General features: G+C 41.0%; 1 protein-coding gene and 1 non-coding gene across 9 annotated transcripts in view; both read left to right on the forward strand.

The window, feature by feature from the left end:
* CRACDL (CRACD like) overlaps positions 1-18,210 on the forward strand; it is a 141,473-nt gene that overhangs the window by 87,336 nt on the left and 35,927 nt on the right. For all 8 annotated transcript variants that reach the window (XM_057301266.1, XM_034953688.3, XM_055107616.2 and 5 more), the window contains 4 exons: positions 296-375; positions 8,767-8,935; positions 14,063-14,198; positions 14,548-14,712. In XM_057301266.1, the coding sequence (XP_057157249.1) occupies positions 306-375; positions 8,767-8,935; positions 14,063-14,198; positions 14,548-14,712 (540 nt within the window). In that variant the 5' untranslated portion in view covers positions 296-305. The remainder of the gene's footprint in view (positions 1-295; positions 376-8,766; positions 8,936-14,062; positions 14,199-14,547; positions 14,713-18,210) is intronic.
* Positions 6,336-6,397, forward strand: LOC112438961 (U7 small nuclear RNA). The gene has a single exon (XR_003027273.1). It is a non-coding gene; the product is annotated as a U7 small nuclear RNA (small nuclear RNA).

The following is an 18,210-nucleotide window of genomic DNA, read 5'->3' on the forward strand; positions in this document are numbered from 1 at the left end:
AGAAAAGTTTTTTTGAAAGAAACCTAATCTGCAGTGTGTAAATTAGTGAAGCATTTGTTTCAGTGATCTGTTTTCCATTAAATTGCCCCAGTCAGTGATTAAACGCTTATGCGGTTACTGATCTTGTGGCTGTGGATATGGTTTTGGCCTGTACTGTGCTGCACTCTGCCCTGGACTGTCTTTGCTGGGGTGTGTGCAGGCCAGATCATGGCAAATGCAGTCACGAACACCATTTCACTCATTGGTAACTTCTGCTAACCATGTTTCTTTAACGTGAATTTCCATATAATTTCAGCGAGCTTGACATGATTTCCACAAGGGTGATGGACATTAAGCTTCGGGAGGCTGCAGAAGGCCTTGGGGAGGACAGCACAGGTAAGGCCCTGCTTCCCCTGCTCTGGGGAGGGCACTTGCTTTGTTGTGGGGCAGGGAGAGGGACTGACAGAGGCAGGCCTTTGGGGCTTTCTGTATGAAAAGTGGGGATTTAGTTCCCAGTGTGCTCAGATACCCCCAGGCCCTTCACGCTGTGACTGGGGGCACATGCACATTATTTAAGGCTGCTCGGGGCAGACTTCCTCTGCTTCTGTGTCAAGCACGGGGACCTTTCAGCTCATTTTCCTCCTTTCTGGAGGTAAGCATGTCCCCATGTTTGGCTGACTTGAATGCAAAGGAAGAGGTACTAAATGGATTCATTCACCATCTAAGAATATCCAAAGGCATCAGTAGGAAGCTGAGCAAAGTACCTGATAGCCTGATCATCTGTAAAAAAATAATTACATCAGGAGAGAGCCTTTGATCCCTCTCCTTCATGACTTTTGTTCTGAAGGAGATCTTTAGTATGTTCTCTGCTGAGCTGAATTCTAGGCCCATGAATCACCATCTCATAAGACATTCTAAGAGTTCTCCAATTATGTCATTGGTTTACTGTTATCCACATATTGCTATTTATGTCCCGATAGAGTTGTAAAATTGACATTAAAAAATTAATCTCCCCACAATGTACCTTTTCTCTAGATTTGCCATTCATATACTCCCCTTATTTTGGTAACCAAGGCCTCCATCTCTCTCTTATTTACACTGAAAATGCCAGTAGTGATTTTCTTTGATATAGTTCAGGAGAAACAGCTCCCAATAATATTAAATCCTAGCTGCTAGCCACTAGCTTCAGATACTAATTTCAGCAAATACTCCATTTCAGATATTAAAGATAGATTTTTTTCTTATTATTTCATATTAGAACCATTTTTCCTCTGTCACATTTCAATGGATACCAAATAAATCCAAATATAAGGTGAGGGTTTTTAGATGAGCCCTGAAAAAAAATTGAGTTTCACATTTTCTCATATTATGGGACACTGAATTATTACTTATTGTAAACAATAAATGTTTGAATAAATATTTCATCAGCCTGAAATGACCTCAATAAGTGCTAGTTCTGAATACATACAGAGGTTACTGAAGAAAAGGGACTAAGTTTTCTTTTTTTCAAATAGTGAGCTTAAGTTATTCAGACCAACCCTCTTCCACTTAAAATTTAAAATTCTAGATAAGAATATTCTTTAAAATATTTTTCAAAGTAAGAAATAATAAGGCCAGAATTGAAAGGAAAATGGGCCAGGCACAGCAGCTTCCACCTGCAATCCCAGCACTCTGAGAGGCCGAGGTGGGAGGATTGCTTGAGCCCAGGAATTCAAGACCAGCTTGGGCATAGTGAGACTCTGTCTCTACAAAAAAATTTAAAAATTGGCTGGACATGGTGGCACACACCTGTAGTCCCATCTACTTGGGAGGCAGAGGTGGGAGGATTGTGTGAGCCTAGGAGGTTAATGCTACAGTGGGCCATGATTATGCCACTGCACTCCAGCCTGGGCAACAAGCAAGACCCTGCCTCCAAAAAAAAAAAAAAAAAAAAAAGAAGAAGAAGAAAGAAAAGAAAAGGAAAATGGTAACCTGGAGAGACAACAGAGTATAAAAGCCACTTTGCCCTTAGATCATTTACCAGTCTTGGAAATTTTCATGTCTTCATGGGGTGGAAGGTGAGAGCAAGGGTCAGATATCAAATGACAAGGCCTGTATAATGTAGGCTGTCTAATAGAAGACACTCTCTACAATAAAGGGGAGCCAAGGAGCTACCAAATCTGAGTAGGTGTGAACTAGGGGTAAACCAACCCTTTTGTAGATTTGTAGCTTGAGTTTGCATCATTTGGGTAATTCAGAGAACCTCAACCCTTGAACTTGATTAATATTGCTTCTAGACTGGATGCAAACCCACGTACTTTGCAGAAGCAAATAATATTCACTAAAGGAAGGTGCCTTCTATTTAGACTTCAGATTATCACAGAAAATAATATTTTCAGTATCATGACAAGCATATAGTCAGTAATAACCAGGCATCTAAGGCAACAGGATACTATGAATGAGAACCAACATGCCGTTATGTTGAATGGTGCTCCCACCAAATCCATATGTCGAAGTCTCCAGTATCTCCAAATGTGGCTTTACTTGAAGACTGGGTTATTGCAGATGTAATTTGTTAAGATGAGATCATATTGGAATAGGGTGGGCTCCTACTCCAATATGATGGGTGTCCTTATGAAAAGGGGAACTATGGCCACAGATATGCACACAAGGAGAACGCCATGCACACATGAAGGCAGACAAGAGAAACAGACACATGAAGGCATCAATATCAGAATTACCAAATACATCCTATAAAACAACTATGCATACTATGTTTGAAGATAATAAAAAAGTTTTAAAACATCCAGGGAAAAGTGGCATAGCACCCAGCCAGTGCAATAAAGCCAGAGAAAGGAATAAAAGGCAGAGAGGTGGAGGAAAGAAATAAAACTATCTCTATTTATAGATGACATGTTTATACAACATATACAAAAAAGCACTTAGAACTGTTACACAAATATACCAAGATTGCAGTGCACTCTTTAAAAGTCAGTTATGGAAGACAGACATACAGTTAGCTCAATATTCTGTAGAAAGAATACTGACAAGTAATAATTTAATTTGATTTCCATGAGGAGTCAGAGATTTTTTTCATTTAGGAAAAAGCCAAGTCCATATAGGTGAAATAATAATAGTGCCTGGGATGATTTTTTTTTAAATAACCCATCAGAAACAGGGAGGAGGAGGGGTAAAGATGAAGCAATCAAAATTCCAGCAAAACTTTTTGCAGATATTGGCGAGCTGACTTGAAAATGTATGTGAAGAAGCAAAGAACTAGAATAGGTAAAACAATTTTGAAAAAACATAAAGTTGAAAGCTTCATACTACCTGTTTTTAAGACTTACTATAAAGCTGCAGTAATCAAGACAGTATGGTTTTGGCAAAAGGATAGATACACAGAGACAGAAGGGAGTAGAGTTCAAAAACAGACCCATACAAATATGGTTAATTAATTTTGACAAAATTGCAAAATCAATTCATTGGATAAAAGATAATATTCCAACAAATGGTGCTGTAACAATTAGACATTCATATGCAAATATACCTCACAGATTATACAAAAATTCACTCAAAATGTGTCATAAACCTAAATGTAAAACTCTAACGCCTTTAAAAGAAAGCATAGCAGAAGATAGTTACGACCAAGGATTAAGCAAGGGTTCTTAGATATAATACCTGAATCCATAAAAGGAAAAAATGTATAAATTGGACTTCATCAAAACTTTAAAATATGGTCTGTGAAAGACACTTTTAAGAAAATGAAAAGACAACTCACAGACTAGAAGAAAATATTTATAAATCACACTTGATATAGGACTTACATCCAGCATATATTTAGAACTCTCAAAATTCAAAAATAAGAAAACAAATAACTCAGTTACAAAATGGGGAGCAAATTTTAAATGATGCTTTACCTAAGAAGATGTACAAAATGGCAAAGAAGCATATGAAGAAATGCTCAATATCTCTAATCATTAGGTAATGCAGAGTAAAACTGCAATGAGATACCAGGACACACCTATTAAACGTCTGGAGAAAACCACCATAACAACAGGAGCTGATAAGGATGCATTGAAGGGAGGAATGCAAAATGGCACAGCCACTTTGGAAAAACATTTTGGCAGCTCCTTGTGAAGTTAAACATACACTTAGCCTATGACTCAGCAATCCAACTCCTAGGTATTTACTGGGCAGTGAAAACTTATGTTTACACACACACACACACACACACACACGTGCACAAACTATAGTAACTTATTTATAATTGCTAAAAACTGAAAAGAATCCAGATGTCTTTCAGCAGGTTGAAATGGTTCAACAAACAGGTATATCCACACAATGGAGTTCTACTCAGCAATAAAAAGGAATAGGCTATTGACTTGGTATAACATGAGTGAGCCTCTAATGCATTGTGCTGAGTGAAAGAAGCCAGAATGAAAAGGGGACATACTGTGTGACTTAATCTACACGACATTCTAGAAAAGGCAAAATTATAGGAACAGAGAAGTTATAAGTGGTTGCCAGGGGTTAAAGGTAGCGGGGAATGTTGGACTACAAAAGGGCAGCATGAGGACAGTCCTGTATCTTGATTGTGGTGATAATTATACAACTCTATGTACACCAAAAAGAATGAATTTTACTGTGTGTAATTTAAAAAATAAGTTTTTTTACAAGGTATAGCAGATTTGAAAAACAAAGGAATTTTTAGAAATAAATGTAATAATTAAAATTTTATTTTAAATAAATTCATTTAAAATAAATGTAATTATTAAAATTTTATTTTAAATTAAATTTCTGTAAAATAAATGTAATTATTAAAATGCAAGGTTATAACAACAGATTACATCAAATCAAGATAGATCACAAGAAATTATGCAAAATGTACCATAGAATGGTAAAAAGATGGAAAATAAAGAAAAGGGAACAAGGGGCATAGAGAGTAAGTGAAAGGGTGTAATATCCATTTGAGCATAGTCTCGGGAGGAGAGAAGGGCTGAGAATTTTCTGGATTTTATCAAAAAGATGACCCAACCCACAGGTTTAAGAAACCCAATGAATCCCAAGAAGGATAAATCAAAGAAAATCCATATGAGGTAAAACTGCAGAAAACCAAAGAGGATGAAAAATATTAAAATGAGTCTGAGAAAAAGAGACAGATTACCTGGACAGGAGCAAAAAAGTAACTTATGCCTAACTTCTCAACACAATAGAAGCCACAAAACAGGGAAATAATAGCCTAAATATCCTTAGGAAAAGTAACTGCCAAACTATTACGCTGGTACAAAAGTAATTGCTGTTTTTGCCATTAAATGTCACGGCAAGAGCTGCAATTACTTTTGCACCAACTTAATAGAGTGTTATACCTAGGAAAAAATGTATTTCAGGAGTGATGGAGAAATGAAAGCATTTTCGGACAAACAAAAACTGGGTTGGCCCCAGTAAGCCCCCAGTAAAACAGATTCTACACGAATGCACCCTCAGGCCAAAGGAAGATCTTCCTAGTGGACAATCTGGAATATGAGAAGGAATGAAGAGCAAAGAAAACAATAAGCAAGTGGATACACCTGTGTGAACATGAAATAACTTCGAGGTTTTTTTTTAACAATCAGAATTGAAACAATAGTGCATAAAAATGGAATTAAAGTATTCGAAGGTCCTTGTATTGACCTGTAATCAAATGTGTAGTATAACCACTGAAAGAGGAAGCAAAAGGTAAGGGTTATAAACTAGCAATGGAATAAATGGAATATTTTTTAAAGATCAATTAAAAAACACATAAGATGATAGACTTGTTTTTATTAATATATCAGTAATTACAGTGAGTGTGAGTGGACTAGTTAAATTAATTAATTACATTAATTGTTCCAGTTAAGAGTTAAAGATTATTAGATTAGATACCAAAACTCTAAATATATGAATCTTAACTATAAAGGTTCAGAAAAGTAAGGATAGTAATAGGATACAGAAGCCTATACTTTGTGAACACTGGGTAAAGGGAAGATGGTGTAGCTACACAGATTGAGTATCCCTTATCCAAAATGCTGGGATCAGGAGTGTTTCAGATTTCAGATTTTTTCAGATTTTGGAAAACTTGCATTATGCTTACCAGTTGAGGGTCTCAAATTTGAAAATCCAAAGTCTGAAATGCTCCAGTGAGCATTTCCTTTAAGCATCAGGTGGGAGCTCAAAAAGTTTCAGATTTTGCAGCATTTCAGATTTTCAGATTTGGTCTGATCGACCTGTACTAATAGCAGTCAAAATGAAATGTAAGGCAAAAAACATAACTAAACATAAAAAGGGCCATTTCACAAAATGTTCATTTCCCCAGCAAGATAATAATTTTACATTTCTATGCATTAACGTATTATAGAAAGTTGTATTACAGCTCTTTTAGAATTTGTCTAGCAGGCTTTCCGGTTTTTGCAGGAAAGCAACCTCCCCAACAAATAAAGTTGTAAAGTGGAAATTGACAACTAAAGATAAATAAGAAAATCTATAAGCAGAGTGGGGTTATTTTTAACACATCTCTCTCAGTAATTGATAAAACAAACACTTTAAAAATCAGTAAAGATATAAAATACTTGGACAACACAATTTAAAAAAAAGATTTTGTTCTAATTGACATATATAGAACACTGAAGAAAATGCATTATTTTCAAGCACACCAGGAACATTTTTAAAAATTGTTCATATGGTAAGCCATAAAGCAAGTATCAACAGATTTGAATGGGTTCAAATCATTCAGAGTATGTTATTGGACCACAGTGCAATTAAGCTAGAAATCAATAACAGATAGAAAATCCTCAACTGCTTGGAAATGAAGAAGACGTACTTTCCTAAATAACCTGTAAGTCTAAGAAGGTATCGTAATAGAAGTTAGAAAATATTTTTGACCAAACAATAATGAAAATACTGCATTTTAAAACATGTAGATGCAGCTAAAACAGACTTAGAGGGAAATGCATTTCCTTAAATATTATATTATAAAAACAGGAAAGTCTAAAAAGTAATAAACCAAATGTTTATCTCAAGAAGTTTAAGAAAATAGCAAAGTAAACCTGCAGAAAGTAGGAAGGAAAGAATAAAGATAACAGAAATTAATACAATATGAAATAAACATTCAACTGAAAGAATTAACAAAGCGAAACTTTTTTAAGGCAATTAAAATTGATAAGCCTGTGGTGCAATTGATCAAGGAACAAAGAAGAGGCACATTTATGATAATTAATATCAGGGTGAGAAAAGAGGCATCAATCACTATAGATGTTGTGAATGCTTGAAAGATAAAAAGATATTATTAATTTTTTGCCAATACATTTGAAAATTTGGAAAAATACATTTTCAGAAAAATGTTACTTAAAAAAACAGATTCAGGAAGTAGAAAAATGGACTAGTCCTGTAACCATTAAAGAAATTGAATTACAAAGCCTAGTAGGAGAAGAAATATAATTTGAACAAATGGATGGCTAAGCCCTGCCAGTGGAACAAAGGTGTACAGCAGTTATACTTGAGCTCTGCCAGTTATACTTGAGGAGACCATTAATGCTGTAAGCAGCATTTTTGATGGTCATGATATTGAGGCTGTGTATCTATTCAGGCCTTCGAGGATGCATACCAATTTGTTGACTAGGCAAAAGCCACAGGGTGTCCTGACCACATGCAGATAACTCTTAAGAATCTTTCAAAATCATAAATGCTCATTGAGAACCATCTACTAACAACATAAACATTTTTTACGATTATAAAGTTGAGAACACTTCCACACTAGAAGGTGAGAAAACTGTGCTGTAGAACTGACTTATCCTTGGAGAGGGATTTGTTCTACCTGTAATGATGTAGGAACTCCTACTAAAGTAATCCTAAGTAATTCTCCCCATGAGAGTAAGACCATGTAAGCTTCCCAAGGAGGCAATAATATAAACACAACAGAAAGATCCTGGGTTTTTTAAGGAATTCAGTTTATTAAATTATTATAAAAAGTAATAAATTGTGCAAATTTTCAGGATGTATTAGACAGCATCCTGGTAGTCTACGATGCTGCATCCCTCCACTGTCAGTTCTGTAACTATTCCGGGAAAGGAATGAACTTTGCTGAGCAACTGATGTGAAATCATGGAAACCTGGGTATGATAGAATTCATGGGAGAGAATGAAGCTGTCACCAGAGGAGCAATCACGAAATGTTGAAAAGTGTGGTGAATTTTAATAATCCAGGAAGCATGGCAGAGTTGGGCTCAGCCTGGCCACACCCCTCCCCTGCGGGGATAACCAATCTCATTGTTTTTCTCACCAAAAGTCATTAGCTCATCATGCAGTTGATGCCCCACAGACCCACCTTCTTGCCCATGAGGTTGGGCCTCCTCTGATTGTCCTTGATGCTGTATTCACACTAGACAAAGCAATTCATAATTTTTATTTTATGTTATTTTTTTGAGAGAGGGTCTTGCTCTGTCACTAAGGCTGGAGTGTAGTAGTGCAATCATAGCTCACTGCAGCCTCAAATATATTTTAGAAATTAAAACTTGATTATACATGAGAGGAAAGTTGCTAATTTTGATTCTGTGATCATCTTCCAAAGTGTTCTTGTGTCTTTTATTTAAATATCCTAAATAAAAAGAAACAAGATGTGTTTTCAGGTATGCAAAACTGGTATACCATGTACTTTTGCGAAGTAAAAGGACTTTTCAGAAGCAGATAACTGATGCATGGATAGAAATCTTGCTTTCTCTCTTTTATGTGCCTGTTGCATACATGCACATACACACTATAACAGTCTTACTTATTATTTTTTCTCTAATCTGTATAGGAAAGAAAAAATCTAAATTCAAAACTTTTAAGAAGTTTTTTGGGAAGAAGAAGAGAAAAGAATCGCCGTCGTCCACAGGAAGTAGCACCTGGAAACAAAGTCAGACGAGGAATGAGGTCATTGCCATCGAATCCGGGCCAGTGGGCTACGACTCCGAGGATGAGCTGGAGTAAGTTGCATTTTACATCCCTCGGGCCAGGAGCACCCAAATACATGATTTCATTATCCTGGTAACTTGCTGGATTTCTGAGCCCCCTTTCTCCTGGGTAATTCCATTAGAGGTTCTTCCATAGAAGTTGTGTTTTCTGTCTTTTCAAACCTAGGGATGGAGAACGCTGTGTGTGTTTAAGTCCACAATAACTGTGGGAGAGGAGGTACTACATGCCATTTTATAAAAGCACAAAATAAGCCCTAGATAAAATTTAGAACTTGCCCAGCATCCTACAGCTGAAAGTGACAGGATCAGGATAGGGGCCCTGGTTTAACTCGACTTAAAACTCTTTTGAGGACCTAGATACTATACTAGAAAAATGCATTTCTCTAAAGTTGAACGTTGAGTAATCTAATCAGAATATTTTCACTTAATGGGGGTGGGGAGGGGGCGCTCCTTGCTATCTTAGAAAAAAAATCATCCAAAAATATCATAAAGAACAGACCCAATAAGCACAAAAAACTGGGGAGGTCTAGTAAAGAAATCCTTATTTTTGTAACTTGTATTTCATTAAAATATAGTTACAGTACATATGCTGCAGTTATTCTAGCAGTTATTCCTGTGACTAAGAGGAAACGAAACAGATTTGTTGCTATGCTAGCTTTTACCTTTTTTTTTTTTAAGACAGCGCTGGCCCTTTAAGGATAGAACTCTTCAGAGAACATAATATCCTTCAGGTTTGGGGTACAGACCACGCTGAGATGGGTCGCAGGCTTGAGCATCCCAATAGTGGTGTCCTGTCCCCTCTCTTGCTCTCCCCCCTCCCCAGCCTCCTTGCCTGTTTTTTAAAGGAGTAGAAATTTTGCTGGCCACTTGGTGGCACCAGATGACTGGAAAGGAAAGATTGGAACTTTTTTTTTTTTTTTTTTCAGTTTTGGGTTTGATTTTGGTTTTGATTGTTTTTGGTGCTAGCAGGGAATGTAATAGACTCACATTGCACCATGTGAAGTGTGGAAGGGATATACTGTGCATGCATTTTTTTTTTTTTTTTTTTTTTTTTGAGATGGAGTCTTGCTCTGTCGCCCAGGCTGGAGTGCAGTGGCGCGATCTCGGCTCACTGCAAGCTGCGCCTCCCGGGTTCATGCCATCCTCCTGCCTCAGCCTCCCGAGTAGCTGGGACTACAGGCACCCGCCACCACGCCCGGCTAATTTTTTTTTTGTATTTTCAGCAGAGACGGGATTTCACCGTGTTAGCCAGGATGGTCTCGATTTCCTGATCTCGCGATCCGCCCGCCCCGGCCTCCCAAAGTGCTGGGATTACAGGCGTGATCCACGGCGCCCGGCGTGCATGCATTTTTTTTAGGCGGTTCTCTGAACTGTTGGGGAACGAGATGTTATCGCGATAATATTACTAATTATTCAATGTCATCACTTTGCAAGCCCCAGGGAAACTCTAACACCCACCCCCATCCACCCCTGTCTCTTGACTGGAGCACACAGTTCTGGTGTTGGAGAGACAGGCCTGGGAGTGGCCCCTCCAACCACAGACAGGAGCCCAGCCAGAGGGGCAAGCTGGGATGAGTTGTCCTGTCCGCTTGCTGATGTCCTCCCTGTCACAGGAGCCCATGGAAAGTGGAGATGGTGTGCTTTTTATCTTGATATTCCCAGCACCTTGCAGGGAGCTGGCCCTCAGTGACTGGTAACAGTTTGCTGGTTTTGATGCTAGGCAAGGAAGATTGGGAATGGAGCATGATGAGGCCTGGGAAGTGCAAATGACATTTTTAGAGAGCAGCACAGAGGAAGAGGAAAGTACTGCTTGGCCTGTGGGAGAGTCTGCGGCAACTTCTCATCCATCACTGTGGGGAAAACAGCTCCATTTACTAAGGCACATTAGTGCGAGCAAACCACATGGGACCCTGTGGGTTGAATAAAGTGACGCCCATTTATCGTGTCTGTGTCTGTGCGGTTGTGCTTCTTAAGTCTGTTAATCTATAACGATTTCCTTTTGCCCTCTCCCTTTGTTTCACGTCATTGATCTGAAGGAAGAGCAGGGCCATGTGTCCTGCAGAATGTCCCATATTCTGGCTTTGCTTTCTCTTGGTGTGACTCAACTCTTTCCTATATTCTCCCAATTCCTGGTACATCATTCGGTGGATCCAGATTCTGTCAGGTTCAAGCAGGTGCTGGTTGTTGTCACATCCCATGATGAGTCACCTGCTTTCTGAGCAGTGGGTTCAGGGTGTGTCACTGTCGTCCCTCCACCAACCTTCACCTGACAGTTTTAACACCTGGTGATGATCTGTTATTTTGTCACAAAGTGGTGGTTTTTCTAATTCTATCATTCACTGTACACTTGCTAACTGAAATTCTTTGATGAAGAACTTTCCTTCATCAATTGCTTGGTTGCTCCGAAATACAATTTGTAAAGTCAGGATCATGCTTGGCTCTCCTTTTATTGATCCACCCTCAGAGTAATGACATGGCCCCCTAGCAACTCCTGACAGTGGCCAGTGGGTTTTGTTTTTTTCTTTTTTTTTTCCAAATATCATTGGGAATGCATTACTTTTTATATATTTGATTTGCTTTAATCCATGACAGTCTTTATTCATTTTAATGCTCAAGTTGTTCCATCTTAGGCTGTTGAGAGTCACTTGAAATTCGCTCCGTCTTTTGACATGACCCCATTCATCTTTGATGGCTTCCTTACTTTCTTGTCCAATGAGAAATCTCAGGTTTATTTGGTATATTTTCTTCCCCTGACCTGGAATCAGCACTTTCTTGACAGGACCCTGGCTCCCTCCTTGTGGTGTGAAATGGCTTTTAAAGACCTCAGTCCAGCTGCCAGGGGTGATGATTACTAATTGGCTGTCACTGATTCTAAACCTTTCCAGTGGATATAGCTAGGAAATGGTTTATTTTTCAAGAGAAAAATTAACCATTAATTTGCTGATATTTCCAATTCAAGTTTAATAAGACAACATTTTTACTTCTTTAATTCTTTGTATTCTCTTTTCTCTTACACTTGAAACCAGGGCTCCTTATGATATTAACAAAATGACTTATTTTCTTTAACCTATCATATATTTATAATAATTTCCTTATCCCTTCCCTATATGGAAGTTAAAAATATTATAAATACTTTTCTGCACACTGTCTTATAATCAGTGTTATTGCTAATAAAACTACAGAGTGCAATTTCATATTTTTGGTTTTTTAATTATTATTACTACTAATAAGATTAGTGAGTGCAATTTGATATCTTTGGTTTTCTTGTTGTTCCTAGAATGTATTCTATCTTGGATGTGGAGTCAAAGTCACTTGAAATTATTATATTCTCTGTGTGGTCATGCCAACAATCTGATATAAAATTAGATTTATTTGTTTGTGTTTGTTTTCTAGTTTTAGAGATTGTTTTATTTCTCTTTTTGTTTGGTTTCATCTTTTAATTATATAAAACGTTTGCATAGTTTCAAAGACAAAGTTGTCAATGTAGGTATCTTTGCACTATGTCTCCTCATCTAGTTATTTCTTTCCCCCAAAGAAAACCACTTTTATTTATTTGTTATTTATTCTTCTATTTTCATTTTTTTTAAATATAAGAAACACACACACATGTTCAGATAATATCCAGGCCCCCCTTTCCCATGCAGTGCTGATATGCTGTGAACATTGTTCTGCAGTGGTTGTTATTTATTTCACTTAGTAGTATCTGGTGATGCCTGTATGCAGCGTGTAGAGACCTTCCTGCCCATCAGACCAGCTGTGGAGTCCTCCATTGTATGACATTCATGGTTGATTCAGTTAGATGCCTACTGAGGGGCACTAGGTGTTTCCCGTCTTTCACTCCTTTGAATATTGCTGTAGTGAATGGCCTTGCACATGTGCCATTTTGTGTTTTTGCAGAGGCCTCTTTATGCTGCCTCCACTCCTCATTACATCCAAAGCGGAGGTGCTTGGGTGGTGGTTGTGGTTCCCAGAGAGTGTGGGCCATGGGCTGTCCACTGGGGGAGGGATATCCAAGTGTGTGTGTGACCTTTGGGTTAAGAGCTGCCGTTGGCAGGGAGGTCCTGATTCCTTCAGTTGGCATAGTTCCCTCCCTGGCATGTGAGGACACACACATCCTGGGAGCCATGGGTTCCCACTTGCAAGCTTACTGTTGCAGGCGTGAGAGTTTAATTAGAAGGAAGCATTATTAACCAACACAGTTTGATCTACAGTTGGACAGGGCCACACCTCAGAGTCCTTAATGCCCCACAGTGGACAGGATGCCCAGAGTAGGGGAGTGGCAGGAGGGAAGTGGGTGGGGTGGTGCACACAAGATGTCCAGTGTGTGCAGAGGCAGGCTTTCCTTCCTTCATCATCAGGTCTCAGTCATCTCCTTCCACCTATTGTTCAGGCAGCCAGTGCTGCTAGGAAAACTTGACAGCTAATTCCCACATCCTTTTAGGACATTTTGTGAATGTCCTGTGGGTTCAGTCCCAGATCAGATTCTTGAGTTCAGAGCTGAGGAAAGGACTGGGATGGCGATGACAGAAGGCCACCATCTCTGCTTCAGGATCTAGGCAGGCACAGAGGTTTTGGTCACACAGATGGTGCCAGGTCATAAAAAGAGGCCATGGCTTTGCAGATTTGCAGTTCTCATTTCAAACCACCCACAGATGTATGTCTTGGTCTGTGTGAGGTGTGTGTGAGGATGCGTTCATCAAGCAGGCCCTCAGCCTGCTGCACACACAGCCTTCAGCCCATGGAGGGGCTGCATGTTTGCCCACAAGGCGTGACCTCACCCTCCCTGGGGCAGCCGGGACAGGCCTCCTCAGAAGCTGGCTGTGCCAGCCCCTCCCCTCTGCAGGCTTGCTGTCTTGCACCTCACACCTTATGAAACCTTGGTTTTTTATTAATACAAAAATAATTCACACAACCTTTAGATCTCCTAGGAAAATTCCTATCTCTGCAATGCTCCAAATAGTTGACTGGCATTTGACAGTGTGTGGATGAACTGAAGTCAGGGACCACTGAAATGTAAATGCAGCAGAGGGAGTGTTGTTTGATGTTCTGTTAACTCACATCCACCTTTCTCATTCTGAGCCCCCCAGGGGTCAGTAAGATGGAGGTGGGCAGAGTCTCACAGTGGCTCTTTTATCCTAGGGAGTCGAGGGGCACGCTGGGCAGCCGGGCCCTTTCTCACGACAGTATTTTCATTCCTGAGTCCGGACAGGACGCTACTCGGCCTGTGCGGGTGTTTTCCCAAGAAAATGTGTGTGATCGGATTAAAGCTCTGCAGGTAAATGTTTCCTTGGTCATGTCGCCTGGTGTGCAAGTCAAATATCCATCAAGAAGTTTTTAAATGATTTCTGCTTGGTTTATTTGATATGCTGTAAAGTAGAATCACATGTACATGACAGCTCCCCCAGGACACACCAAATGAGCTGCAATGGGATCTCGACTCATTCTTAGATGAACAAAGAAGAGATGGCAGTGGAAGAGCTGGTGGCAGATGCACGTTCAGTTCAGTTCTCTGCACCACATCAAGACACTGAAGGCATTTCCAGCATGAATGAATTAGAGCAGGAGGATTTGTTGATAAATATCATTGATGAAAATAAGAGCACATGTTCTTTATTCCAATCTAGTTAAAAATACAGTGTAATGTGAAAATGGGGCCACCACCTCCTCCAGGGGGGCTTCCTGCCAAGCGGGGAGAGGATGCCGGCATGAGCTCTGAGGACGACGGGCTGCCCAGGAGCCCCCCAGAGATGTCTCTGCTGCACGACGTGGGTCCTGGCACCACCATAAAGGCAAGTGCAGCCTGTACCACTGCATGTCTTCATCCACACCTGCCCTGGAGGGTGCTGGAGCTCTGAGATTCCCTGTGTGTGCCCCTAAGATCTCCAGGCTGTGCATGGTGTGGCCAACTGGGTCACTGGAGCCTACAATCAGCCCTTGAGCTGTGTTTATTTTCGTTCTTTGAGTAGAAATTCAGGTCTGGTTAGGAGACGTGGTTTTGGTGACTTTTTTTATGAGGGTGATAGGTTGATAGAATCAACCCAGAATCAACCCTGTCCCTTGACTTTCCTGTCTGAGCAGATGACCAGACCCAGAACCCCATTAGAAGTAGGGAAACACGTTGTATCTGTTTTCCATTGCCACGACATTTGGCCGGTGGGAGGGGGAAGTAGTGAGCATGTGATAGTTGAGGCTCTGATGGTCTCCAGTGCCTGAGTTTGTGACCTTGAGGCGGTGTTGGCCTAGGGGTAGTAATATGCTGTATTGCTGGCAAACAGGGCAGCAGGGAAAGGTTGACAAGCAAGAGAGGAACTGATGACCTCAGCAGGGTGGAGGAACCAGTCCCAAACACCACCTTCTCCATTAGAATCCAAGAGGGGGGCCCCGAGGAACTCGGGAAAGAGCACGAGCTCTTTCTCATGCATAAACAACATAGCTCGCGATGCTGCCACATTTTAAATTCTTTATGTTATTGTGGTAAGAACACTTAATGCCCATACACTGTACTTGCACATAAATGTTAAAAATAGGTGGTCATCCTTCCCATGTAGACAAGCCTGACTGTGGAGGATGGATAGAGTTGGAGTTATCTGTTATGCTGACATTTGAAAAACAAATAAAGGCCAGAGTTTATTTTTTATAGCCACACACCTTCCCCTGTCACCTCTGGCCTGCTCGAGGGGCCATTCACAGTGAAGGGGGAGCTTCGTTGCGACCCACTGCCTTGCAGATTCTGTGCTTCTCTGAATTGTGTTCAGAAGCCACTTCAGTGTGGACACCTATACACCCTGCCACACCAAATTTTTGTGTGTAGTTGTGAGTTCCCCGAACGTCACTGATGAAAAAGGCAGAAGGACTGTGGTGTGGCTGAGTGTGTGGGGTGGGGACTGACATGAAGCCGGCTAGAGAATTATTCTCTCCAGAATTCTGCTCTGGGGTGAAGCTGTCCCTGCTCATTCCAGGAGCAGGGTCTGAGGACAGTGGGCTACCCAGGCCTGCTCTCCAGCCTCGAGCAGAAGGGAGAAAGGATGAGGAGGATGGGGTGGCCTATTTCATAGACTTCACTGAGCCAACCCTGTACCCCTTTTAACACCTCCAAATACTCCTGTGTGCAGTTTCAGCGTCCCCCTCTCAGGAGCAGATGTGACTTTGTGTATTTCTGAGCTATGCAGTAGGAAGAGGTCTGTCATGAGCTGCCTCTTTCCTCATCATAGATGGACTCCCCCTCCTCCCATCCCACAGGTCTCTGACTCTCACAGCATCCCAGTTCTCTGCGTTTAGCCAGGACGGGCAGTAAGAGGAGAGGTAGTTTCTAACCCATCCATTGAAGAGCAAGCCTATCTCCAAACCCATGTGACACCATGAGGCACAAATTCCACAGCTGGCTCGGCTGGGCCAGCCTGACTTTATCTCTCACAGCACAACCACCTCCTGTGGTTGGTCCTTTATTTAAAAAAAAAAAAGTTCTGAGATTTTATCAATTATTGGGTAATATGGACAATCTGCTAGCTTCATAGGAAACCAAAATTTGGGCCTTTAAGAATTAAAAACAGAAAGGTAATCTTTAGTGTCTTCATCGTTTTGAAGACACAATGATTGCATTTTGAGGCCTGAAAGTTTTTATGCATAATTGGTTGATTAAGAGGGAAAAACAACACACCCTTTAAAATGGGCTTGTAGAATATGTGGTATTTGATGTAATAGTGCCTTAAGCCCCAAAAGGATGGGCTGCAGACTGTTTATACCTTACACTGACCCACAGGCTTACACACAGGCCCACATAGACAGAAAACTTTAAGATTATTGTGGAAAAAAGAGTCTTTAGTACCAAGTATTTGATGTTATAACCAAGGTGACATTTCCTGATAGAATAAGTTTTTCAGGAAATATATGGAATAATTTTTCAAATTTTATCACCAAGTGTGATAACAACTGATGAAAGTTTACCTGGTGGTTTTTAAGATAAAATGATGTCTAACTGGTCATATTCTAATTGTCCTGCTATGAAGCAGGACATGCCAGGTAGAGTGTGATAAACTGGCAAGGCCAATGAGTCATTTTGCTCCTTGGTGATGCGGGAAGGGAAGATGGGGAGGGAACACAGATCTGGTGGCAAATGAACAAATACATGCCCCACAGCTCCAGAGGGAGGCCTCAGGCAGGCTTATCACCTCTTAGAATCTGTGTCCTGAGAGGGTTTTGGCTCAGAGGGTTTTGGGGGGATGAGATGAGATTGGGTAGATCAGCACCTCTCCTTCCCAGCAGGACCAGCGGCTTCTTTTCACCCCTCGAACAGCCAGGCCCCCCTGCTTCCTGTCCAGTGGCCCTTCCTGCATGCACTGCCCCCAGCCCACTCCTCAGCGGCTGAGCCCCTCTTTTTGAGGACACACATCCTAAAGCACCTGTCACTCAGGGCCGCCCATGAAAAGCTTCTGACCCCAGCTGTTTCCTTTGGGTCCTTTGAGCTGCCTTCCCTGCAACAAAGAGACACATGCTAGACTTTTAAATCCTCTGCTTTCAGAATCATCCAGAAGCACAGATTTCAGGAAAAATTGGGTGACTGGAAGCAAGCCATGCAGAGCTGAATGTTCTGGATGCTGCCAGCCCTCCCATGAAGCCAGCTTCCCAGCCCTCACCTCCTCCCCATGGGCCCCAAACCACCTCACGTAGTTACATCACTGATCAACAACAGACACAATTCTCCTTGGTCATGAAGATGAGGGTCTTTCTAGACCCCAAGATCTCTCAGAGCAACAGTGGAAACAGAAGTGAGAGTTCTGAGGCCAGAGGAGTTGAGTTCCCTAGTCAGGGAGAGCTTGTACCTGGGGCACAGGTCAGGGAAGTTAAGCTCCATGCCAAGGTCCCCTAACCAGGGGCCACAGTGGGCCTGAGCCCAAGACATCTGCCCAAGCAGGACAGACGCAGGGCGGCCCACAGGGAGGAGGTCCTGCTGTGCATCCTTCAGAGCCTTCAGGGTATTGGGCTTTATTCTATAAAGAGGAGTGGTCAGGGGTATTATTGTCACAGGCACCGTGATCATTCTTACTGCACTTGCAAAGCAGCTGATCTTGTCTATTCTCATGAGTCCTAGGCAGTGAGATTTTCTTTTTAACCAAATGTGTATACATTGTTCCTCTAGACAAGGGTAAATATTACAGATTCTGTATGCTTATTTTTAAATGTACACATCCTGTTTGTGACCTTTAAGGAAGACTCTCTGGGAAAGGTATCGATTTCCCAATCTAAGGTGACTTCCTGAGTTGTCAGTGACCACAGTGAGAGCCAAAGCC

Source organism: Pan paniscus, chromosome 12 (genome assembly GCF_029289425.2).
Source record: "Pan paniscus chromosome 12, NHGRI_mPanPan1-v2.0_pri, whole genome shotgun sequence".
NCBI classification, from domain to species: domain Eukaryota; kingdom Metazoa; phylum Chordata; class Mammalia; order Primates; family Hominidae; genus Pan; species Pan paniscus.